General features: G+C 45.6%; 1 protein-coding gene across 6 annotated transcripts in view; it reads right to left on the bottom strand.

The window, feature by feature from the left end:
• DET1 (DET1 partner of COP1 E3 ubiquitin ligase) overlaps nt 1–23,109 on the bottom strand; it is a 45,173-nt gene extending 22,064 nt beyond the window's left edge. For 2 of the 6 annotated variants that reach the window (XR_004422333.1, XM_033100060.1), the window contains exons 1-4: nt 22,263–22,949; nt 16,344–17,436; nt 13,318–13,505; nt 7,048–7,239 (exon numbers count right to left, since the gene is read on the bottom strand). Coding sequence is in view for 5 of the 6 variants with exons in the window: in XM_033100060.1 (XP_032955951.1) it covers nt 7,048–7,239; nt 13,318–13,505; nt 16,344–17,436; nt 22,263–22,267 (1,478 nt within the window). In the remaining variant the exon portion in view is untranslated. Of the gene's footprint in view, nt 1–3,400; nt 4,049–6,403; nt 6,526–7,047; nt 7,240–13,317; nt 13,506–16,343; nt 17,437–21,995; nt 22,951–23,000 lie in introns of those variants that run through there. The other 4 variants (XM_033100059.1, XM_033100057.1, XM_033100058.1 and 1 more) reach the window with 4 other exon arrangements.
• Nucleotides 23,110–26,321: the final 3,212 nt, after the last annotated feature.

Raw genomic sequence — 26,321 nt, 5'->3', positions numbered from 1 at the left:
GTTTTGAAATGCCTATTGGAATCCAAACGGAGATGCCAAGTAATCCATGGGGCAAAGGAATTTGGAACTCAAGGAAGGGGTCAGAGCTCGGGTTGTAACTTTGAGAGCGATCAGCATAGAACTAGAACCTAAAACCGTGGGAATGGATGAAATCAACTAAAGGAAGAATATATAGAGAAAAAGAGGTGACGATCCGAGGCCGAGGGCTGGTATATATACTCCACCATCTATGGGTATAGCAAACAAGAGGCCAGCAAAGGAACAAAGACGCGACAATCAGTAAGGCAGGAAGAAAACCAAATACATATACTGTGCCAGAAGCCAAGGGAAGCAAGTGCTTCTTGATACAGAGAGAAATCAATCACGTCCCACACTGGGAAGCAGAGTAGGAAAGGGACGGAGAGGTGAGCGAAGTACTGGCAATGCAGAATCACTGGTAACCTAGACATCTGCAGTTTCAGTGGCGACAGAAACCTGTTTGGAGTGGGTTGAGGAAAGATGGAATGTACAGAAGCGAACACATTAAATTTAGACAACTCTTGAGAAATTTGTCTGTGAAAGGTAACAGAAAAATGGGCAGTAACTAAAGGGGGTTATGGGGCCAGAGCAGGGGTTTTTATTTAAAGAAGAAAGCCCCTGGAGCATATCTATATGCTAATGGAGATGACTTATCACGAGACAGATGATGCAAGAGAGAGAAAGTTAGTGCAGGGGCAAATACCTTGAGAAGCCAAAAGGATGAGTTGGCCTTTTCCAGAAGCAGGGATTGTTCACTCAGGAAGAAAGGCAGAGAATGAGCACAGACACATGTCACGTGGTTGCCATGGTCAGGGAAAGACAAGGAAATGCCCTTCTATTTCTGCCATGCAGTGGGTGGCAAGGATGATAAGTGAGAAATGGGAGGGGGGTTGTGAAGAGGAGTGAAGGTATATTTCAGGGAGTGGGAAAGTGAACAGACCAAGAAAGTACACGAGGATCGCTCAGCAGTCCTACGTGCCCACTTCCGGCTCGTGGTCACGAATTTAAGAACAGACGTGGATTCTCTGAAGCCATTTTCCTCTATTCAGACACAGACATGCACGGAGTTGAGGGTTTTCTAAATGATCATGGAGGAGGAGCAGCAAGGAAATTACAGGCATCTGCCAGGGAGTGATTAGAGTGTTAAGACTACACGGCCTCGGCTGAATAAGGACAGGGGAGAGGACCGGAGAGGAAGCAACCACTAGGAAGATGCCAGTGCCCCAGCATCGGCTGGCTCTTTGCCAAAACCCACGGCCCCTTCTTGGGAATACAGCAAGAAATGTAGTGGCTGGCCAGGCACACTACGTTGCCTGGGCTCTCCCATTACATGTGGCCATGTGGCAGTGACATGTGCCACTAAGCGACAGGGGCCTGAAGACCAAGCAGAGCCTCCTCTACAGCTTTGCCCCGTCTCCCCAGCTCAATCCAGGACAACGCCACAGGGGATCAAGAGGAGAGGGGCCTGGGTCCCTGAATGGCTGTGTGTGTCTGCCCCATGCTGCTGCATGAGCAACTCCTGTCGTCTGAGCCACTGTACTGTGCAGCGCTTTGGCTGCGGCAGCTTAACTCACCCTAACTAATCCAGGCTGGGTCAAAGGATTGGAGGCTGCAGTGAGGTCAAAGGTCATCTGCAAAGGTAGTAAAATGAGTAAGGTGAAAGGCTACAAGGTGGGGGAGAGCAGGGTGTATGGAATTCAGACTCCGGAGGCAGTGGCTGGAGGCGATGAAAAGATGGAAGATATGACCAAGGGACTGAGTGACCAGGTGGGGGGAGTGCAGATTAAGGCTCAGGACAGTTAGGAAATCAGCCCATGGTGACACAGCCAGTGAGTGGAAGGGCCGGGATTCACACTGAGCCCCGAGCGAATTCACACTCTATGCTCTTTCCACTCTGCCAGTCCTCAGGTGCAATCAAGCAGCCCGCTACAAAGGAAAAGCTGCGGGTGAAGTGCGTCTACAAAGAAAGGGTAGTTCAGCCCCACACCCATGCGACTGCTTTGGGACCCTGATTTAGTCATGACCTACAAAGACTCCAAGAGAATGCCTCAGTCTGTCATCCATCCAGATGCCCCGTGAGGTCGTCCAAGTCCCCTCTGGACGACCACCACTGACTGGTCCAGCCTCCCTACCTCTAGTCTCTATTCTCTCCAAGCCATCTTCCTAACTGCTGGAAGTTCTCTGTGGAATTCCTACTATGCCTTCCACTGCATAAAACCCTAGCACCGTGCGCAAGACCTCTCCACGACGACTCACGTTTCCCCCGGCCCCTACTCAGCTCATGCTGTAGCCATATTCAGTTATCTGCCATGCCACACTCCTGACAGCCCTTTCCACGTTTCTACGCCTTTGAACATGCCGGATCTCTCCCTGAAGTGTGCTCTGCCCTGGTTCATGCAACACACCCCCACTTATCTGGTTCCAGGGTCCCTTCCCCAGGAGAGCTTCCCTTCTCCTCCTGTCCTTCATCCCCCCGCCCCACTGTTCCCAGATATACAGTTTTGGAGCTTTTACTGTTTTGCATGATAATCCTCTTTGTCTATTTCTCTCCTCCTCCTCAGCATCTTGACACAGCATCTACCTGACTCGTAGTACGTCAACACAGGTGCTCAAATCTTGTGTTGAGTGCTAAATGAGAATGAATTTAGCTGTTTAGTATTGAAGATGATGCAATTAGCTGAACTGTTTTTAGCGGGGCTTCACATCTCATATCCCATTTCTTATGTTCCCAAGGGAAGTCAGTCTGGCTACAGAAGGATACAGGATCCAGCTGTCTGCATCCATGGCTCCCTTCACAGCCTGTTCCGAAACCCCACATTTCAAAGGTACCCTTCGATGTCAGATGTCACTACACAAGCTTATAAATAAATGGCATTTTAAAGATGAAACATACACAGTCTGACAAGTCCTCTGGAGGGGACTTGCTGAGAATGTGACAGAAGGATGCTGGCTGGGGGCCGGCAGGTGTTTCTAGGATAGCTGTGATGGCCCAACCATCCAGGAACAACCAGTCTGATTGCGTTAGGAGCACCTGGAACTTGCCGGCTCCCACTACCCGAATTGCGGTACGTGCTACAGTGTTTGTTTCTGCGATGGCCACCTGCACGACACAGATGGTACAGATGGGACCGTGCTGCCACATGAGCATGTGCAATTACGCCCAGTCCCTCCAGCTATACCATCCCCAGGAGAAAACCCAAGGGAGGGAAACAATCCTGGCAGATAACTGTCTCCATGCTGGCACACACCACTGAGTTCTCCCAAGAGCAGCTGCTAATCCCATGGCCTCTCGTCCCTTTCACAGTCCTTCCTGGAACCCAAGTCTTTGAAAAGCATTTGGTGAGATTAGAACACAAGCCAGTCATCAAACAGGATATATTTCAGTAAGAAAATACCAAGGCTTTATTTTGTTTTCTTATAAAGACAGCCCTGCTTGTTGGCTAAGTAGAAAGGACGTACACCGTTCTCTTGAGTAAACAAGATTTACCTGCTTCAGGCTGCATACCATAATGCCAAAGAAGTGATATGAAGGAGGGAAAGATGTAATGCTCTCATTTCATAGCAATAAAATGCAAAATAAAACAAAAATGAAATGGACTTAACTAAGGCATTGCCACAGGGAAAAGGCGAGAGGACGTGAAATCAATCAGCAGCTTTTCTGTAGACGATACGACAGTGTCATTAGGCTGGGCCGCCCTCACCCCTCGGTCCAGCTCTCCCCACCAGAGGTAACACCGGTCTGGCACCAACACGCTGACAGTCAGGAGCTTCTGCTTCGAGTCCACGAGACGAGAGGGGGAAAGTCCTGGGAGCCCAGGAAACCTGGCTTTGGTGGGGCCCCTACGTGCAGCAGTGTCGCACGTGGAAGTTGACAACATACTCAGCGTTAGTCCTCTGCACAGAAATAGCAAAGGGCTCAAAGGGATGAAAGGTAAAGGCCACAAGACGTCGCACGGTGTGGCTGACGGGGCGGCCCAGGAGGCCAGCCTGGATCTCAAACTTGAGCAAACCAGAGTCGCGGGCATAGAACCTAAACAGAACGAGAGAGAGAAAGAGAGGGAGGCCGGTCGAGATACTCACCACCACCTGGAATCTGCAACTCATTATTTCAGCTTCTCGAATCCCCTCTAGTGCCAGCCCCAGGGTATCAGAACTGCAAAATCACCTTCGTCTCATCAGCTGGTGTCAGGGGCAGGATTATGAATTTTACTACGTTGTCCTGGGTCACGGGTCTTTGCTTTTTCCCAACACGGCCCTTAATTACACCCCCCCCTTTCCAGAAGCTAGCTGCCCCCAAACTGTCGAGGCCAGGGCTAGAAATGAAATGTGAACCACACAGACCATCTCAATTTTTCAGGTAGCTATGCTAAAAAAAATTTTATGGCAAAATTAATTTTAATAATCTATTTTATTTAACCCATTATTGGTGTCCAAAATATTATCATCTCAACCTAGAGTCAATATAACAAATATGAATGAGATAGTGCGCGTTCTTTTTTCTGTACCAAGCCGTTGAAATTGGATGTGTACTTGACAGTGAGCACAGCTCGACTTGGACTCATCACCTTCTACGTGCGCGAGTCTCGTGGGTAGTGGCTACTATACAGGACAGTGTAGAGCCAGGCCCACTGGAGTTTTCCATTTTAAGAATAAATTCTTTTGGAAGGTTCTCCTTTTCATGCACAAAAACAAAATACTACGTAGTTTTTAGCTCTTCATCTAATACAGTAAGACTGAAGATGCTGCCATCCATCCCAGTACTTCACTACCTTTTCCCATATGCAAATTAAGTACCCCGGTGGCACTGAGAACTACAGGGAATCAGCAGGGTGGGGCTGAACTGGGGCAAGTCCTACAACATGAAGAGCCTGAATTAGAGAGCTCTACAATTTCCCTTTTGGAAAGCAAATATTAATCAGACATGAAGATATTCATACCCTTTGACTCAATAATCCCATTTCCAAGAATTTAGATCCTCAGCATTTAATTTCAATGAAGTAACCAGTGACATGAATAAAGATGGCTACTATAGCACCAGCTTTAATGGAAAAATGCAGAAGGAGAATAAATGCTCAGTCATAGGGGAATGGTTCCATAAAGAATGGTACATCTATCTGATGGAATAATATGCCCTCATTAGGACTCTGTGAGGACCATGTAACAACAGGAAAAACATGTATAAAATAAAAGCAGACCACAAAGTACAGTGCTAACCACGATTACAGCAGTAACGTTGACCAAGACCAGAATGGAATATACAATAAAAGTGTTAGAGTAATGGCATTACCTCTTCAAATGCCCTTCATATGCTTGCATTTCTCATTTTAAATTAAAAATAAATAAGAATTACAAGAAAAACCCCTTTAGCCAGGGACTCTGGCCTTTCCAGATGTGTTAATTAGGTATATCTTCTCACTTCAGAAAGGCAGGGAAGTCAGAAAGGAGAGAAATGTATCTCATGCTACTTGCCAATATCAAATGATGCCTATTAATGCCCATTACATGCTTTTATGTGTGAAAAACACATTCACTTTACCCACTTAGTCCCCAACACACAAAGGGCTTGTAATTTAACATGAGTTGTTGGAGCTTCTAAATGTAACTACCACTTTACAGGAAATATGGCAGAATGAGAACGATGGTAAATACTACTCCAGAGACACAATGAGCAAAATCTAGAATGTGGGGAACACTACAGGACGGACCATCTGGCTTCTTCAACAATTTCACTGCCAAGGAAAATAAGAGGAAAACAGAACCTGGAGAATGAAAAAGTGACCAAATGCAACAGCAAGAGCCTGTTTACGTCCTGACTGGAACAAACGACCTGCAGCAAGAATACTTACAAGACAATAGGAAAATGTAAACGCTGATTAGATATTTGGTGGTCTCAATAAAGTTTCGTTAATTGTCTCTAGATGAAATAATGGTATCGAGGTTGTATTTTTTTTTTTAAGTCCTTCTCTCTTAGAAATTCTTACTGAAATATTTACGAGTAAAATGCTATGCCACCTGGGACTTGCTTCAGAATAATCTGGGTGGCAGTCGGGAGGGGAGGGAGTAGTGGTCACGGTAGAAAGAAATGCACCAACATTGACGATGAGTTGATCACTGCTGAAGCTAGGTGATGGGAACGTGAAGGTTCACTCTTCTCCTTTTTGTATGTTTAAAATCTTCTATAATTAAAAAAATTTAACTAGTTTTTGGATCTTGACTACAATTTGCCAAAGAAAATATTAAGAATGGTGATAATTGTATAGCAGATGTTACACAAGCCTATGTAATACACAATGAGCTGGATTATGAACTACTAACTACCACTGTATCTATATGGAAAAGCACATCCCATGCTCCGTGCAGCTCAGGGCTCCGGGAACACACCTACCTCCCTTAAAAGAAACCCACTAGTAACGATGAGGCCAGTTCCTTTCCCTAATGCCTATTACAGCACACAGAACAGCATAAGCTCCTGACATGGAGAGACAAGTGGATCTGTGAACTGGACATCTGTGAGGGAGGGATTGAGTGTAAGAGGTTAGTTTCAAGGTTCCAGCAATAACACAGTAGTCTACATTCCAAAATTCCCCAAATGAGGAAGCATGAGTTTCTCCAAATCCTCCTGTTCCCCAAATTGTCTCAGCTATCTTTTCTACTAGGTAACATGGGGGAATAAAATCGTTTGAGCTACATAAAATTAAAAAGTCTCAACCAGAAACATTATTATGAAATGGTACTGGATTACTAAATGGAACAAACAGTATGGTTTCCTTCCCTGGATACCTTTAAAAGGGAACACCACTTACCTGAATTGGATGTTTTGATGAGAAGCGAAGAGTAATTGTTTAATTTATGAGACTAGTGCCTATTTGATCAAAGCACCCACCACATTATAGAAACAGCCTGCCCTTTCCATTTAACCCATGAGTACAAATGGACACAATCACAGCGAAATGATGTCTAACGAGAGAAAGCGGGCCGTCACCAGCGCTTAGGTGGTTGGCAGTGAAGCGGCTGGCGGAGTTGGCGTACCTGATAGGGTGATCTCCGCAAGTCTTGGGCCGCTCCATGACCGACACCCACTTGTCATCGTAGCTGAACAGAGACAGATCAAGGTAGGGGCTACCGCTGTAGGACTGGGCGCTAATGGGGAGCTGGCCCAGCAGTCGGCGTACGGCCTCCGTGTGCCCTCCGTACTTGGCGTTCACGATGGTGTCTTTGAATCTAAAACAAAGCAAAAGTGAGGAAGGCTGTGTTAGTGGACACACAAGGCTGCCTGGCATTTTAAACGGACACACACATATCCAGAAACAACTCTTCGGTAAATAAAAATCCAGATGTTGACCGAAGTCAGATCTCACATACATCCCAAGTCTGGCTGGCTACTAATACTCTCAAAAAGCAGAAAGCAGAAATGGGGAACATTACTTTAGAAAAATTAACAAAGACTCTACAAACAAGTTTAAAATGAGTATAACTAATCTATGACGACGACTCCTACTTGAATTTACTCTCCCCAAATAACAGCCTCAGACTGCATTAGGAAGGCATAACGGACAGCAGAGAATCCAGAAAAAAGCAGCCGCTCTCTGATTGTTCTTAGGATCAGTTATAAACTTTCACCAAACCTTGCAACAAATTACTCATTCTTTGTTTAAATAAACTTTGAGAGCTAGCTACCTATATCCTACAGAAACACCAGTGTCTAGAAGAATAGTAACATGGACACAGAGTCACATATCTGACCTATAAGAAATAATAATAAAGCAGTCACTTCTCACAATGGTAACAAATACTGAATTTAAAACCCTTTGACCAAATTTCTGGAAATTTACCCCAATGAAGAAATCCTATATGCAGCAAGTTATCTGTGCACATTTAATACTACAAGAAAAATTTGAAGAAAAACTTAAAAGTAAATGGAAAACTATAATTTTCAAATACTGTATAGTAACAGGAGAAATGTTTATCATAATGGTATGAAAAAAGTAGTAAATGGGGTCAAATATATAGTGATGGAAGAACTGACTCTGGGTGATGAACACAGAATGCGATATTTAGAGGACGTATTACAGAATTGTACTTGAAACCTATGTAACTTTACTAACTATTGTCACCCCAATAAACTTTAACTAAAAAAAAAGAGAAAAATAAGTACATTCTGTCTATATAGTATAATTAAAAACACAAAGAAAACAAAAATTATGCCTAAAAAAAATAGACTGGCAGAAATACATCAAAATATTAATGGCTGTGTTTGCATAATGATATTTTGGATTTCTTCCCTTTCTTTCCACTTTCCTATAGTTTCTTAGAAAGAATGTCAACTGCCTATCAGTATGTATTTTTTAAAAATCTCTATATCAAAGCATTATCATATAGTTTAACCATCAAAGGGAAAATAAACTTTGTTTAGTCTGGGGGAATACTGATCTCACAGCTCATCCATGAAACTAATGGAATGAAAACTAAAGAAATAATTTATGAAGTGATCCCCAGTCCAGTACCCATCTGACACTATACATAGTTTCTGCAATACTATTGACTATATTCCCCATACTGTACTGTACATCCCCATGACTCTCCTGTCACTACCAATTTGTACTTTTTACTCCCTTCACCTTTCTCACCCAGCCCCCACCCCCTTCCCATCTAGTCACCATCAGTTTGTTCTCTGTGTCTGTGGGTCTGTTTCTCTTTTGTTTGTTCATTCATTTTGTTCTTTAGATTCCACATATAAGTGAGATCATATAGTATTGGGCTTTCTCAGTCTAACTTATTTCACTAAGCACGATACCCTCTAGGTCCATCCACGTTGTCGCAAATGTTAATATTTCATTCTTTTTGATGGCAGAGTAATATTCCATTGTGTATACGTACCACAATTTCTTTATTCAATCATCTAGTGATGTGTATTTCGGTTGTTTCCATATCTTAGCTATTGTAAATAGTGCTGCAATGAACATAGGGGTGCATATATTTTTTTGAATTAATGTTTTGGATTTCTTCAGATAAATACCCAGGAGTGGAATAGCTGGGTCACAAGGCAGCTCTGTTTATTTTTTTGAGGAACCTCCATACTGTTTTCCATAGTGGCTGCACCAATTTGCAATCCCACCAACAGTGCAGGAGGGTTCCCTTTTCTCTACATTCTCGCCAGCACTTGTTTGTTGATTTATTGATGATGGACATTCTGACAGATGTGAGGTGATTATCTCCTTACAGTTTTAATTTGCATTTCTCTGATGATTAGTGAAGTTGAACATTTCTTTCATATGTCTATTGGTCATCTGTATATCCACTTTGGAGAAATGTCTATTCAGGTCCTCTGCCCATTTTTTTAATTGGGTTGTTTTTTTTCGTTGAGTTGTATGAGTTTTTCTATAAATTTTGGATATTAACCCCTTATCAGGTGTGTCACTGGCAAATATCTTCTCCCATTCAGTAGGATGTGTTTTCGTTTTGTTGATGGTTCCCTTTGCTGTGCAGAAACCTGTTAGTTTGATGTACTCCCATTTGTTCATTTGTTCTTTTGTTTCCCTTGCCCGAGGAGACAAATCAGTAAAAATATTACTGAGGGTGATGTCTGAGAGTTTACCGCCTGTTTTCTTTTAGGAGTTTTATGTTTTGGGGTCTTACATTTAAGTCTTGAATCCATTTTGAGTTCACTCCTGTGTGTGGAGTAAGAAGATGGTCCCTTGCCTTTTCCCTCCTCTCCTCTCTTTTCCACTGTCCTCCAGGCCCCTTCTCACTTTTCCTCTCCTCCCGCCCGTCCTTCCCTCTTCTCTTCCCTCCCTCCCTCTCCTCATCCCCTCCTTTCTCCTCCCCTCCCCTTTTCTCTCTCTCTCCCCCCACCCACTCCACTCACTGTCTGTCTCAGTTCTAAGATACATCAAATTATCGGTATTGGTGAGCTGAACGTGGATGTTGACCATATTTTTCTATCTAAGCCAGGGACACACAAATAATAAGCAATGTAGATAGTTTATACATAGAACTGACTTACAAATTAAAGTGTTGATGGTTGCGGCTACCAAAACAAATTGCTGTGACAAGGTTAAGATGGAATGGGACTAGTGGAAATGTTGTGAACTAGCAACAGTTTGAAAATTACTGTATTTTTCTTTTAAAAGTAAATAAACTTGGTGGAAGAAAGAAAGAAAAAAAAACTAAAGAAATAAAAAAGTTGAATGTTCCTAAATTTGGTAAGACCAGCAAGACTGAGTACATGGGCTTTGATTTTTGTTTTCACCGCTAACCTGTAGTGTTAGATGGACATTAACACTTCGCAGTTTTCCCAGAAGCCAAGCCATCAACACTGCTTTTCCATTACTCCTCTCGACAGTAATTTTCACAGCCTCCATGTGAATCATAAAATTAAACCTTGGCCAAATAGAACTTATTTCTTTCCCTTTCATTGAGCCGGAATCAAAGATCCTGGGCTCTTTGGTTTTCAGCCCTTTTTCAGCAAAGATCTAACACCGCACTGAATGATGTACACTCCGACCCTGCCTGGCTCACTTGCTTCAAAAGGTAAAATGATGGGGGCCGGCCCGAGCTTTGTGATGATCACAAATCAAAGCGTCCGTGAAAATCTACAGGAAGAAGCGGTAGCAGCCGCCACCTTCCCCCGCAGCACCCCCACCCCCACCCACCATGCTCCCCCACGGACTACGAGATGAAGCGGTCATCCCTCTGACTCTTCACCAGCTTAGCTCCTGGCTCACGGTCACTCTGTCCATCTACGCTTGTGACGATTTCAAACTTCTCAGAGATGAACTTTACGACAGCACGGCCTCCTGGTCCCTGGCCCTCCTGTCTGTCTCCGCCACTCATTCCGAAAGCATATCCTCAACGTCACCATGGCTAATGACTGCCGCCCCCTGCAATCTCGAGATGGGCCCACACTCTCCAACCCTCTTTTCTCCTACCTTTCCAGCTCACTACCTCTCCTCACCTCGGCTTCCGCACTCCTTCCACCTGCATAGGTGGAATGGTACAATCCATGAATTCTACCTGCTTCTGGCCACCCTGAAGCCTCATCCTGTCCTCCCTCCCTTAGCCAGCGTCAGTTCCACAGGCCGTTACTCCATTGCACTCATCCTCGACAACCTGTCTTCTCGCGCTTTGTGGTACTTGCTTGGAAAAACCACAACTCTACTTAAGTTCAACTCTGCCTATGCCTGTATCCACCCAGTTGTCTCCATGGCTGCAGAAAAACACACGACAAGGCTCACTTTACATTTACAACCAGGAACCTCGGGGGACCCTGAACGCTGCAGGGCACTCATGCCACATTCTGCTAGTCCAGTGCGACTCCCGCATTCTTCGCGGACCATTTCATCCCCCTCCTCCATGCGCACCCTAACCTAATGGCATTGCCTACTTCGTTACTGGCAAATGGAAGTCACGAGGATTTTTGAAAGCTCCCATCAGCACATGCGTGCCCACATAACTGCCTGTGCTCCGTGTGAGGTCCATCCCTCCACTTGGGCACTAGATCCCATCCCCTCTCTGGTACCTTACCCAACTCTTTCTCCCCTTTTCCCATACAATAGGTGTCCCCCTGTCTACAGGGTAAGTCCCATCTGCATACAAACATGCCATTTCCCCCTCCCATTTAAAAAAATAACAAAAACTTACCACCACTTGCCCTTCGGGCTAACGCACCATTTTCAGCTCTCCTCTACAACAAAACTCCTCCTACTGTCTTTTTGTACTGCCTCCAATTCTCTTCCTCCCATTCTTTCTTAAACTTCCCCCAAAAGACTTTCACCCCCACCACCTTGCTGAAACCACGCTCATCAGGGTCACCGTGATCTCCAGGTTGCTAACCCCAAGAGCTGATTATCAGTCCTCATCATCCTTGACCTGTCGGAAGGATGTGACCCTGCTTCCACTGAGAAACGACTGGACTACTCTACTCACAGGACTTCCGGTCCCCCGTACACCTGTTCCACCATAAGCTTTGCCATCAGTTTAATGGTGACTCTCTCCTGCAAGTGGCTTAAGCCACAAACATTACAATCATCTTTGTGCTTTTTCACAGCCTATATCCCATCCTCCACTGATCTTTTGGGCTCTATCTTCAAAATATACCGACAATACAATACCTCCCCGAATGTCACTACCCTGACCCAAGCCACCATCATTAATAAATAACTATTGATGGTCTTCTAGGTGCTTAGAATATTATAAGTGAACAAGAAGAACTTAAATTCTAGTGGAAGGAAACAGAATGCAACAATTGTATATACTGGATCCTTGTGACAGCACCCTCACTGGTGACCCCGCTTCTACCCGCCCCGCCCCCCACAGTCTATTCTTAACACAGCAGCCAGAGTGCTCCTGTTAGAACGTGAGTGAGACCACCCAGGTCCTCCGCAAGAACCCAATCTCACCTACAGGTAAAGCCAAAGCCTCCGCACGGCCTGTGTGCCTGGCCCGTCGCTCAGCACGGCTCTCCCCGCTCTGCCTCCTGCTCGCTCTGGCTCAGCCTCACTGACCTCCGAGGCGCGAGACCCGCCCTCAGGACCTTTCCGTGCACTATTCCCTTTGCTTGGTACAGGATTCCCCCTGACATCCTCGTGGCTCGCTCCCCCACCTCCTTCCAAAGCTTTGCTCAAATAGCACCTTCTGTGAGGCCTGTGCTGACGACCCTGCTAGAACAGAACCCACAATCTCCTGTTAACACACTCAAGGCCACCAAATGTGCTAATGATTTTACTATTTCCTTGGATCCATCCCTCTTGGAAATCTCCACCCATCTTCCTGCTTCAACCTGGTCCAGCTGGTGGTCTGTCAACCTGGACGCCCTTTACCCTCATCCTCAGAACTCTCTTTGCACTGTCCTACGAATGTTCTTATTCTTATAGCTTCAATTATTTCAGTGAATGCAGTTTTTTTATTGTTTGTTTTATTTTGATCTCACTTTCTCAAGATAAAGGCTTTCCTTAAGTGACTCGTGACCCTTAGTGTCCATACTTTTTTCTTAAATATTTACTCTTACCTATAATAAATTCATTTTTATTTATTTTTACCAAAAGATTTTTGGAGACTATAAAATTGAGCATTAAAAGCCATGTCTTCCCAAAAAATAAAAAAATAATTTCAATACATTATCTTTTCAATGCAGCAAAGTATAAAATGATTAACAAAATATGTTACAGAATTAGGATACAATTCTGTGCAGGAGATGGAATAGATACATGAATTGGAGGATAAGTTACAGTTGGCCTAACACCAACAAATTAAGGAAACTGAAGAAAAAGTAAGCCTGGGAAACCTGCTGGAACAACTTACCGGCGCTGGATCTGCCTTGCGAAATTGTTGCTGGAAGCTGAGCAGGGAAACTGGACTTCACTGTGCAGGGTAGCATTGCGGAAGAGATCACAGAAGTTCTCAAAGAGCTCCAGAAGCTCATCGGACGTGTTCTCGAACACAGCGATCACCTCTGTTGTCACCATATTGTACACCACAAAGAAAGATGCCTGCAGGAGAACAGAGAGAGCTAAGGGACAGCTGCGTATAATACCATGTGCCTAGCAAACTTCGCACTTGGCTGAAAATTCCAGCTACCCAAGGGAAACATGCAAAGCCCTCCGCTCCAGTACTAGGGCCAAAACATGGTTCAAAGTGGTTCTGGGAAAGAAGGAGGCCTCCGCGGGCTCTATCAATCAAGGGCCTCAGCGTTGCCAGATTTCCCACTGTACCTGTGCTGCTAGAATTACTGAATTAGCCAGCACATATGTATGAAAAGGTTCCCAAGCTTTCATTTCAAACTGTGCAATTTCAGTATTTTTCCTTCTAAGTGTTTATTCCCTATTTGCTCCCCAACCCACCCTGAGATAAAAAACACTTTTTAAAAAAATGCCAGATTTAATTTTCTTTCCTGCTGAGAAAGTGATTTGCAGCCTGGAGCTGCCTGTTGACAAATTATTTTCTCTTGTAAATGAACAGCTGAAAGTTCAATTTAGGGGCATTTATTTTTCCTCTTAATATTTCTAACATGCAGAGAGATGCCTTAAGTACACTGTGCCCAAAAACCACCCAGGCAAACTGTAACCAAACAGGGCACTGCTGCTGAACAAATGAAAAACCAGACAGGCATTTCCATTTCTTTCTTCATAAATGGTCTTTCACCCACGGGCATCTGTAAAATACATTTGAGATTTGTAGCAATTAAGATCAGAAGGGGAACCTGAAAAGCATTCAAATGCCATAGGTGGCAGAGTTACTGCCTTTTCTGAACGGGTTCCTGGGTGACGAGCCCTCTTCCTCTAAATCTCCAGTGCTCTGCTTGGCCTAACAGGGACGTGACAGGAACCCCTAGTTTTTGTTACAGTGAATGTGACAGTGTAAATCAATCTGCCTGCTTCCAACAGAACTCTAGAAGTTTCCAGAATTCTGGGATTAGTATTCCCCCTTCTATGATTGAGTTTAAATTTCCATTACCAATTTCTGGTGCTATTTGGCCCACCTATTTTACTACTAATTAGTCCTTCCCAGAGCTTATATTACACGACTTTTGCAAACCCCTGGAAATTAAATTTGGCTGTAAATTAAAGAGGCTGGAGGGTAACTTGAGAATAATACCCCTAATCTTACCAAGGCTTTGTTTTTAGATGCACTTTTTACTCATTAACCTTATTGGAACCTATCGAATTAAACTGAAGAAAGAGGGAAAGACAACTAGGGCAGAGAGATTGGGTTTAAAGTTACAAACTCGGTTAAGCAACGCACAGAGCCCTAGTTACATTTCTGGCTACAACTTATCACAGCTACCAGAAATAAGTAGGTCATGTTTTAGCAAAGGAAAAAAGGATAATCTCAAATGCAGCAATCACGGACATTTTATTCCCTCCAAAATAAAAAGTAATTATAACTCAAACCTAAATAAAAGACTGACTCATGTTCTTTCTATAGATCTGGACAACACTTTGATCATATCGCAGCTTCACCAGGATTCATCATAATTACATGAATACAGAATGACACAAACGGCTACCCAGCTTCCCTCCAGGGCAGATCAGGAACTACAGGCCAGGAGGGTACAGAAAAAGTCAAGGGCATCTCTTCGAATCTCCCGTGACGCATATGAACTACAATGTCACTCGTGATGATGGCAAAACAGGTGACTTCATCATTGACAGGAAAAAAAAAAAAAGAAATCCAGAAAAAACTGATCTCTAACCATATGCCTCCCCACCCCCTTTTTTTTAAGAATACACAAGCTATGATTCAGAAGACAAATGTTAGGAAACATTTTACCCTGATGGCTGGTAAGGCCTTAGGAGACAAAGCTCTGTACAGTCTCTTTTAATGGCAGAATCAGCGGCAGGGCAACGAGAAACACCAGCCTCAGACAACTCTGTGCTTTACTGCTTTGCTCTCTGTTCAGAATTTCCAAACTAGCATCTAAGAAAACAAACTGGAAACAGGAGAATGGGGCAAAGGTACAGAAAGGTGGTCTCTTACTTAGTCAACACTGAAGTGGACAGCTTCCCAAAGGGAAACACCCCGATTACCCTGAATTTCAACATGGTGTTTCAACCCAAGAGTCTTAGAGGTTTCTGTGCTCTTACCACTTTATTCGCATTTGAGAAATGTCCCTCTCCTCTATCAACACCTTTCACCCAAACTAACAAACCCTCTGCCCCTGACGTCCTGATGACTCACTTGGGGAATCCAAAACGTGGCTTCCCTGGCAAACCTTTTCCTGCTCCACAGCCCATCTTTCAGCACGTGGGCAAAAGCAGGATGCATCCTAACACTTACCTCTGTCAAATGAACTTACGTGTCAATTCCCTTCTAAAGAAGACTTTGTAAAGAAGTATATTGACATTAACCGTGTAAGCAGAAAAGAGAGGCTAGATTTTTAGAGGCTTTTCTTTTTGCTTGGGGGGCTCACTGTCATCGCCAGAACTAAAATAGTCAGACCGATAAGCACAGTCTTACAAAATCAAGGCGGGATTTTCCACAGGTAGCCCAAACCTTGACCTTGCAGCATTTGGACTTCTACCTCAAGGAGACTGAAAATGCTGCGCAGAAGGTGGAAGGATAATAATCAGAGAGAAGATTAGCTAAATGTCAGTGGCTTCAGATTTAGCCACTGACACGCAGATAATCATCTGATGGTTATTTAGCTAAACAAATACACGTGGCCAGAGAAAAACGGAGCTGTTTTCAATTTGACTGAGCCGAGGACAGCAGACATTCAAGACTACATAAAATGTGTATTTCTGAGAGACTGGCAACAGGCAAAGAGGGAAACCATCCCCTTCTGCCAAGGGGACTGCAGGGGTGCAGGGCAGGAGAGCACCTCATACCTGAGAAGGGTCTGTGACCCTCAGCGTGACCACATCCTCACTCGTGTACTTGATAAACAGGTGGTTTTCGTCCAGAAGCTGCATTTTCCACATGCGCAGCTGCCGCAGTTGGTCAAAATACTGGAAGAAGCGCCTCTTGGCCATGGCGCTCCCGTCCTGCTCTGCCCGGCGCCACAGGTACACGAGCAGCCTGTGCTTCAGGGAGTTGATGAAGGGATCCCGGAAAGGATTGGCCATGCCTGTCTGGCTGTCCCGCTGCACCTCGGGAAACACAGCGGACACGGTGAGCAAGTCATCCTCGTAGCAGAAGCGGCCAATGGTCCTCACGTCGATGAAAGTGCCTTCAGGCGTCACCTGGAAGACGTGGATGGTCTGCTGCTGCACTGACAAGATGGCCAGGATGTTTTTGTACAAGTACAGTCCTTGGTTGTGCGACAGGACCACTTTGTCACACTTGAAGGTACGCGTATCACATAAGCGGCCCGTGTGAAGGTCAATGATGTGGAGGGAATAGTCCTCCAGAGGGGACCGTGGGTTGGGGGTCACGGATTCACTGTTCCGATACACCTCGTAAAAAGGAGGGTGGGGCTCGTCGGGGAGGTAGGCCGCCGAGCCCACGATGACACAGCGGCAGTCGTCGGTGAACAGGCTGCACTCCCGGTTCAGGTGCTCCCCGTTGGCTGCCACGTTGGTGATGTGGAGCAGGACGAAAAAGCGTTCGAAGAGCCGGCCGCGGATGTTGACGGAGCGCTGGTCGTTGCCGTTGGAAAGGATCTCCCCCTCGTAGCCCTGCAGGAGGTCCTCGGCCGCCTGGCAGCCCTGGTACTCATAGATTTCCAGAGATGTCTGGTCTGAAGAAAAAGCAATGAAGTAGCGTCCATCAGGTGAGAATTTACGCAAGAAACAAGGAGGCTTTTCCACGTTGACCACCGTGAAGTTGGGGAAGACATTCTGGTGGAACACGCGGACCTGATGCCAGTGGGTGCCTGCTTTGCCGGAGCTGATCCGCCGGCGTTCCAAGCGGTGAATGACGTTCTGGTTCTGGATTCTTCGAGGTTTGATGGTGGCAACATGATGATCCATTGTCACATCTCTACAGGGAGAAGTAAAGTAGAATAAAACAAAAGTTACCAAAACATGTACAAGTCAAACAGATTTCCCTCCTTACATCCTGAACCGAGGAGCTCCCGACATGACAGTGATGGGCGTTTCTCTGTCCTGGATGGTAGTAAGGAACTGGTCCTGACACTTCTGAATCTAGAAACAGGTTGGAGAAAAGGACCTAATTCAATAGGAATATCTTCAAGGCATGCTTAGCTGTCAGGAACAGTCAACAGAATAAACCTAGAACTGCATCAAATTTGTTCAGTGTAAGAGTCATATTCAACGTACATTCATTAAAAATACATCCACTTATTGGGCATTAAGACGTCCATACTACCCAAAGCAATCTACAAACGCAATGCAATCCATAACAAAATCCCAACAGCATCTTTTGCAAACATAGAAAAATTCATCCTAACGTGCACATGTCATCTCAAGGAACCCTGAAAGTACAGCCAGCAGTTTTATAAAAGAACAACGAAGGTGGAAGATTCACACTTCCTGATTTCAAAACATATTATAAAGCTACAGTAATCAAAAAGTGTGGTACTGGCATAAAGACAAGACAAATGCACCAATGGAATAGAAAAGAGCCCTTCGTGCACACAAGACTGAAATTCAAGTTCAGAGAATCCCAAACATTATAAACCCAAAGAAACCCATGCCCAGACATATCATAGGCAAACTGGGAAGAAATAAGACACAAAGTAAAAATCCTGAAAGCAAACCAAGTAAAACATACAATACTTGGCCAGCCTGGTGGCTGAGGTGGTTGGAGCGCCATGTTCCTAACGCCGAGGTCACTGGTTCTATTCCCACATGGGCCAGTGAGCTGTGCCCTCTACAGCTGAGATTGTGAACAACGGCTCTCCCTGGAGCTGGGCTGCCGGGAGCAGCCGGAGGTTGGCGTGTGCAGCCGTGGGCTAGTATGTGCTGCCATGAGTGGCTGGCAGCCGGGGAGAGCTGCTGTGAGCGGCCAACCGACAACCAGTGACCGACTGCCTCAGCCAGGGGGGAGCGCAAGGCTCGTAACACCAGCATGGGCCAGGGAGCTGTGTTCTACACAACTAGATTGAGAAACAACGGCTTGAAACAGAGTTGGGGAGGGGGGAGGCGGAAGAAGGGGAAAAAAATACATTACTTACAGGGGAACAATTCAAATGTCTGTGGATTTCTAATGAGACACTATGGACGCCAGAAGGAAAGAGAACAACACTTTTGTTTTCTTAGAGCAACATTTCATTGCCCGTTTCATCAGTTCAATCTCAGCTAAAGTGGCAACTCTTCAGAATTTTTTCCTGACTACTTACCTAAAGTAGTACCTTTTTTCCATCCATATCAATCTATCATTTTGTCCTATTTTTTTCCTCGGCCCCTATCACTTTGAGATTATCTTACTTATTTATCTTCTTAGTATAAGTCTCCCTTACCAAACAGTAAGGACCTCGTCTAATTCTCTGCTGTATCTCCAAGCACCCTGGACAGTGCCTGAAGCACAGTAAATACTCACAAATATGTTAAATGAATGAAGCAACATTTGACATGGGCCTCGAAGGACAAAGAATTCATTAGGCAAAGTAAATGAGGAACATTCCAGAAAGAAGGTTGTCTGAAAAACACACTAAGAAAGAGCACGACAGAGCTCTGGTCAAGATGGCAGAGTACGTAAACATTGTGCTTGCCTTCTCCTATGACCACATGAAAACTGCAACTAAACTATAGAACAATCAGCCTGGAGAACCATCTGAAGATTAGCTAAACAAAAGTCCTGTAACTAAGGGAGAACACTGAACTTTCATCATAATAATGAGTTTGGTTGTAGGACTTTCATAAACTTTTTTTCAGGTTCAAATTGCATTCTATTCCTTCCTTGCTAATAGATTTTAATAGGAAAACCTGCTGAATTTTAAAATGCTTTTTCTGCATTTGTTAATTGTTCATACAGTTAGTCTGTTATACGCTGAATTACTCTGATTGACTTTAAAATGCAAAAACAAGCTTGTATAATAAAAAAAGAGCATAGCACAGCACATTTGGGAAACAGAAGAATTCCAAGTGGTTAGAGCACAGAAGAGTGAGTGATAAAAGAGAAGCCTAGAAAAGAAGACTGGAGCCAGACTGGAAAGCACTTTGTATGTCATGCCATGCAAGCTATTAAACGTTTCAAGAAGGGGAGTGACTCCAGGTACTCCGTGATACCTGGAGACATCTGTGGTTGTCATAACTTGGGAGGGAGGGGTGTCATGGGGGTCCGGCAAATAGAAGCCAAGGATGCTGCCAAACATCCTCCACTGAGGAGGACGGCCCCTCACATCTGGCCCAAAATGTCAACAGTGCTAAGGTTGGGAAACCTTAATCTAGAGAAATACACGCACACATGTAACATGAGCTGTATACAAGAACACCTGTACCAGGACTGTTAGCAACAGCAGACACTGACAACACTCCAAATGTCTATCAACAGCAGACAAGATAAATGTATCCAGGCATATTCATGCAGTGGAATCTTATGAAGCAATGAATGAACGCACTACAAGTTATACATAACACTGCTGAATCTCAAAACACAATGATGGATGAAGAAAGCAAACTGCAGAATATATACAGCGTGATTCCTTTTACACAAGCATCAAACAATTTCTAGTTTAAAGATACAAATATACATTTATGAAAAGCAAGGAAATGATAAACATAAAACTCAGAATAGTGGTTACCTCCGAGCAAGTTAAAAAATAGGATGGGAGTTGGGGACACACTGACAACTCCGAGGGTGTTATTTTTTCTTCAACTATTAGTTGGTACAACAATGCGGTTCAAAAGGTTAAAAATAATTGCAAAAACCGCGATCACTTTTGCACCAACCCAACAGCATTGATTGTACTGTTATTCTTTAAAGATCACATATTTTTAAACTATTGTACTTAGAATGTTTTTAAGTTAGCAAATAATCCTTACAGAGAAAACAAAGGCAGGACAATACAATGAAGCCAGAGATAGGCAGAAAGGCGTACCATGAGGATCTGCAGAACTTTCAGCCTTCTAATTTGGTTCTAACTTTCTCAGCGCACAAGGCAAAGAGGAAAATGGTTACAGAATTTGCACTGCCAGTAGGATAAAAACTTCACAGCGGCTCAGAAGCAGCACAGCTCTTTCCAGCAGCAGGAGCATTTAAAAGAAATCTCTCTCATGAGTTTTCTCAAAGGACCTTGGCATGAGTAAGTGGGTGGGCAACAGCCTCCACAGCTGAACAATAAATACGATACTGAATTTCACACGGCTCCTCCTTCTAACAGTGGCATTGTTATGTGCCTATTTTGAAACAGCCTAAGAAAACACACTATGAAGGTGTTAGCATTTTAAAATACCACGTAATGTACTTAAGTGCCTCAATCAATGTCTGCGCAAGACACCTCTGCCAATCTAAGAGGGGGGAGACCAGCACGGGATGAGAGAAGCGGGAAAGGCCCAGGAGTGGGAGAAGGAACGAGCGTTAGACCACATCTACCTGACGAATCCCATCCGAGTCGGATAAAGTATACCACAGTTGTTCAACTTAGAAAAGACCATTATCCTTTTAAGCAAAGTAAATGCTTAATTCTAAGAAAACGTGCGTACATTTGGAATAGTCCCATCTGAAATTCTCTGGTTTGTCTTCCGGAAGGTAAAGAAACCAGCCCTGGAGTGGAGGGAGTGGAAAGGCGGGGTGGGCAGAAATGAAGGCCTATTAGCTCCTAACTATACAGGGAGCTCTTACTGAATTTCCTAACACTTCTCTTAGGATGCTCTAGCTCTATATATGTATATAAAATTTTACTGTCACACAGTTATGTTTCTGAGGGACGTGGTGGAATTCTAAAAGTCTTTTTCCCTTTGTTCTGTTAGTATCCTCATTATAAAAATAATACATGCTCAAAAATTCAAACAACATAGAAAAAGTATGTAATGAAAGTCTCCAGTCAGGGTGGGAGCTACGATAAGAGTTAGAGTCACGTATCTGTCCTAGAAGCTGCCTTCGAGCACTCTCCCTCTCCCAGGGAATAACATGGCCTTTCACGTGCTGACAAGAACGAGAACTACAAGTCTTTCTTGACACCTACTTCCCTCAGCCGTCATACCTGATCGGTCACCAAACTCTGGCGATTTTATCTCCTAAGTAGTCCTCTAGTCCTCCACTTCTTTCTCTCATGACCTGCCAGCACCCTTATCCAGAATTTTCTATCTTCACTTCTACGTTACTGCAACAGTTTCCTATACGGTCTCCCTAAATCCACTCTACCTCCCATACATTCAACAGCCAGTGATCTTTTAAAAATGCTTTGGTGATCACGTCCTTTCCACCACAGATGAAGACAGGTCCCGAATCTTCCAACTGCTCTCCGTGACAGGATCAAAATCCCTCCCACACCACGCAGGTGCTCAGCTCTGAGGTCTCAGCTCTGTCTCTCTGCTCTCATTTCCCATCTAGCCATTTCTTCAACAGATGGCCTCCCTCCTGCCTCAAAACCTTGGCACTGGCTGTTAACCTCAATCTAAAAAAGCTCTTCTCACCTTGCGGTTATCCCGTGTTTCGGATAACAGCTTAACCATGCCTTCTCAGAGAACTCTTCCTTCTCCTCCCCATCAGATAAAATACCAACGTACTAGCCATACGTCTCCATCATACCACTTGGCACACTTGCCACTTTGTCTCTGCATGTTACTTATGTCTAGGGCACCAGACGGTGGGCTACTGCCCGGTCCACAAACAGTATATTTCGTATGCCAATCACAGTACTTGGCACATCTTCAACGCCCTTTCCTGAACGTTGGACCTGCCTCATGCCAAGCACGTTCTTCGCCAACTCGGGTATCCACAGGGGCTGTTCCCTCTGCCTAGGATGTGTTTCCTCTGGCCCTTGCCATCATTTCCCAAGCTGCAGCGGAAGGGTCATCCCTTTCAGGAAGTCTTCTTGGACCACCCTGTCTCAAACCGGCCTCCTCTTGTCGTGCTTTCGTCTTCGCCAACGTGCCTGGCACCATCTGAATGTGTACCGTTGACTCGCATGGGTTATGTGCTTCATGGTGGACTTCTCACTCAACTGTACTCTCCGGGCAGGACGTAATAACCATGACTAGCCGAGGAGTCACCTCCGTGTCCTCAGAGCCCAGCACTGGGGCTGGCCCCTAAGTGTGCGCGGGGCACGTCATTTACGGAACGAAAGCAAGCCTGGCTCAATCGGACCACAACTCAATTCGTGGGACTAAGCAAGTCCTCCTCCTCGGGCTGGGTCCCAGTTTCCCCAGGGGGACCGGGGCACGTGTCCCTCAATTCTTTGTGACAGCTTCCAAAAACGGGCAGGGGAGACGGAGGGGCGGACACCCCCCCCCAGGGGGCGCCCCCGGAAAGGAAAGCCCGGGGCGGGGCCTCAAGGGGAAGAGAATTCCGAGGGAGGGCGGGGGCCGCGGGGCTGCGGCGTCCTGCGGGGAGGGGGCAGCCCCATGGCGGTAACCTGAGGAGGCCTGGGGAGGGCCTGTCGGGCTTGGAGGCTGGGCCAAGGAAGGAGAAGTCCTCACCTGTCGGTCCGGGCTCAATGGGCCGGGGCGAGGGACCCCCCGGCCGGCTCGGCGTGCACCTCCCCCGGCCCCGCCCCCGCCATGCTTCAGGACCCGGCCCCCACTTCCGCTAACGACCGGAAGTGCGGCACGGCGAGAAGAGACGTGGGGAGAGCGCGGTGCCGTCCAGCCGGCACGAAGGGACGTTACAGCGCACCCTGGTGTCGGGAGGGGGAATCGAAGCCACAGAGGCCCAGGGACCGCGAAGGAAAAAAACTAACCTGGAGCTCCAACCAGGCCACCTCGGCAAATGGTCTGCGCCTGCTGGACACATTTGCAAAACTATGAATGGAAATTTATTTTTCATCTCATGATGAGATGTGCTATTTCCTCCGCCGAGAAACAATCTGCTTTCTGTTGTCTCCTCCTCGACAGTGAGCGCTTGGAGCACAGGATTGTACTTTTCTCTGAATTCAGTGCCTAATACGTTTGCTGGCACACAGGACGTACAGTGAAAGCTTCTCGCACTAAATGAATCCATCACCTTTACTTGTCTTTCACTTACGTTCTCTCATTCAGTCTCTCACAACCTGGTTCCTCCCTCGAAGCCTTTGCTTTGTCCTATTTCTGGACAGCCTGCCCCCCACTTTTCCGGCCTCAGTCTCCAGGTCTCAAAGCAAATGTCACCTCTTCAGAGGGCTTCCCTGACGGCTGTCATGCCACTGTCACCACGCTATTCCTTCACAGCACTCATCACTATCTGATATTACCTGGTTTGTGCCTTCATTTCAGAATGGAATCAAGAGCCAAGGCTTTGAACAGAGGAGTAGCATAAACTGACTCATGTTTTAGAAGGTTCACTCTGGCTGCCCCAAGGAGAGGGGACTATTGAGAGAACATCCAGGAGCTACTGCAGTAGTCCAGGCCAGAGACGATCGTGGCGATATAGGTGAAGGTGGTGAGAAGTGGGCAGATTTGGAATATACATTGAAGATGGAGTCAACGGGACTTGCCAACAGATTGGATAAACAGTGTGAGACCGAGAAAGGGATGAGGCAACAATGTCCCAAGGTATTTGGCCTAAGTAACGGTGAATGCTTTTGCTCAGAAAGTAATAGAATATTTGGATGGGGCTACATTGGAAGTCAGCTCCACAAGGACAGGGCCATTTCTGTTTTGCAACTATTGATCCCTGAGGGCTTACACAGGGCCAGGCACGGAGGCTCTCAGTAAAGGTTAGCTGAATGCTGACAACGGTCTTTTATGCACGCAAGGGCAGTGCTTCAGTGGGGTAATGTTCAAGCACACCAGATGTCACACTTTATCTCCACAGCTCTTCAGCCTGCCTCTCTCAGATGTTCCAATGTATAATTCCCTTCCACTCCCCCCACTGTCCTCTCACCCTGGGCAGAACACTGAGTCCTGAGCCGCCACTGCACTGCCATGCTCCTGCCTCCTTTGTCCCTCTCAAGAGTCCCCATCCACGTACACAAGGTCCCCAAGTAAGTGGGATGATGGAGTGACAGGGAGAGACCTGAAGTACTTGAGAGCTTTCTCTCCACTCCAGTCCTCCTGTGACTCTTCTGCCAAGGCTTTTAACGACTCTGCTCGCATGAGAGGCTCTTGTTCTTTCTCCCTTTCGAAAAGAGGCTGGCAGCACTCTTCACCTCTATATTGTAGCAGACATGTCTTGCCCTAAGTATTATTCCACCAACATACCATCTCCTTCACCCTCATCATCATCACCACCCGTCCTTGAATCAAAATAATTGCAATCACCATTTAGTATGAATGCACTGTACGCCAATCATCCCGCCTACATTATCTCATTTAATCCCCGGATGACACTGCGAGTTAGGTATTATTATCCCCACATTACAGATGCAGAAACTGAGGCTCGGTTTCATTTGATCCCCACCCTATATTTGCTTTTAGAAGCCTCACTTCTTCATAATAAGCCCTTATGGCTATTTGCAGGAAATGCTGTTTCTGCTTGCAGTTCTTCAGCCTTCAGATTTCAAACCCCAATTCATATCAACTGTCTAAAGAGGTGCCTTCCCTCCATGCTCTAGGCTAAATGCTCCCTGCCCCAGGAGGGGTTTTGCTTTATCTTCTGTGATCCTGCAGCCTTCTGTCTTTCTCAGACAATCTTGCCACTGCCTCTGGCACCTATGACTTAGTGATCCAGCAATGGAACCATTTTTGTTCCGCTTGGTTTCGGGGGAAAGAATAACTTCCAGATTTGGATCAAGGAGAACATGGCAGCAGCCATTTGGGGCTTTTACTGTTTTACCTTTTACCCATTATAATAATTATAATATATAATAATTATTATAATATAATAATTATAATAATAATTTGGCAATTATTATTGCCAAAAATAATCACACACACACACACACACATGCATGCACGCACACACACCACAGCTTTCTCTTGGCTTGAGAATGTTGAGGGGGACTTGCTCTCACTCACGTAGCAGAGAAGGAAAGTCTGGGTTTTAGAATGAGACTGACCTGGGTTTAAACAGGCCGTCCCTTGCTGCTCCTGAGTTGGCATGCCCCAGAAGCCTGAATCGGGCTGCAATCTAGTTCCTGCTGGCTCAGCCAAACCCTGGGACCCTGGCAAAGGGCTGCATCAGCCAGAGAAAGAGTGTCTTTTTTTGTTTCCTACTGGTCCACCCAGCGGACTTGCCTTTTTTGCAGTCAATCCACTAACGGAGGGAGCCTGGTCCTAATTCACACAGAGGTGCGTTATGGTAGCAGCAACCACGATTCCAATCTCCTTTGTGCCCTGTGCTAACAGTGCCACTTCAGACAAGTGACTTCACCTATCTGCCCTGTTCAGCCCGTCTTTTTTGAACACCGGCTCATGTGCCAGAGCCAAGGGGAATAAGTCACGATTCCTGCCTCCGAGAAGCCTGCAGTCTCTTTGGAAAGACACTCACAAACAGCTAATTTCTATCTGACGCGGCGAGCACTCAGCTGGAGGTATGTGCCAGGTGGGGCGGATGGGCACTTAACCCAACACTCCGAGAAGAGATGCTACAGCAGATGCTGAAGGACAAAATGGGGCAGTGTTCTGGGAAGCAGGGCCCACACGGGCAAAGGCGTGCGACGCGAAACGGCAAAGCGCAGTGTGGGCACAGAGGGTAAGATGGGTGGTGACAGGAGAGAAAGCTCAAGACTCTGAGGCTCACATTTCTCATCTCTAAATCAGGGGTGACGTATTACCTCAAACAGTGCTAGCTCCGATTAGGGATCCAATCAATGACTGCCGCCGTGCCCAAGTAGATGTGAAACTTCTGAAAGGCAGCGACCGTTTCTGAAAATTAGGTTGCAC

Source organism: Rhinolophus ferrumequinum, chromosome 28, assembly GCF_004115265.2.
Source record: "Rhinolophus ferrumequinum isolate MPI-CBG mRhiFer1 chromosome 28, mRhiFer1_v1.p, whole genome shotgun sequence".
Classification (NCBI taxonomy): domain Eukaryota; kingdom Metazoa; phylum Chordata; class Mammalia; order Chiroptera; family Rhinolophidae; genus Rhinolophus; species Rhinolophus ferrumequinum.
Note: the sequence above shows the minus strand (reverse complement) of the source record. Positions and strands in the feature narration are given on the sequence as shown.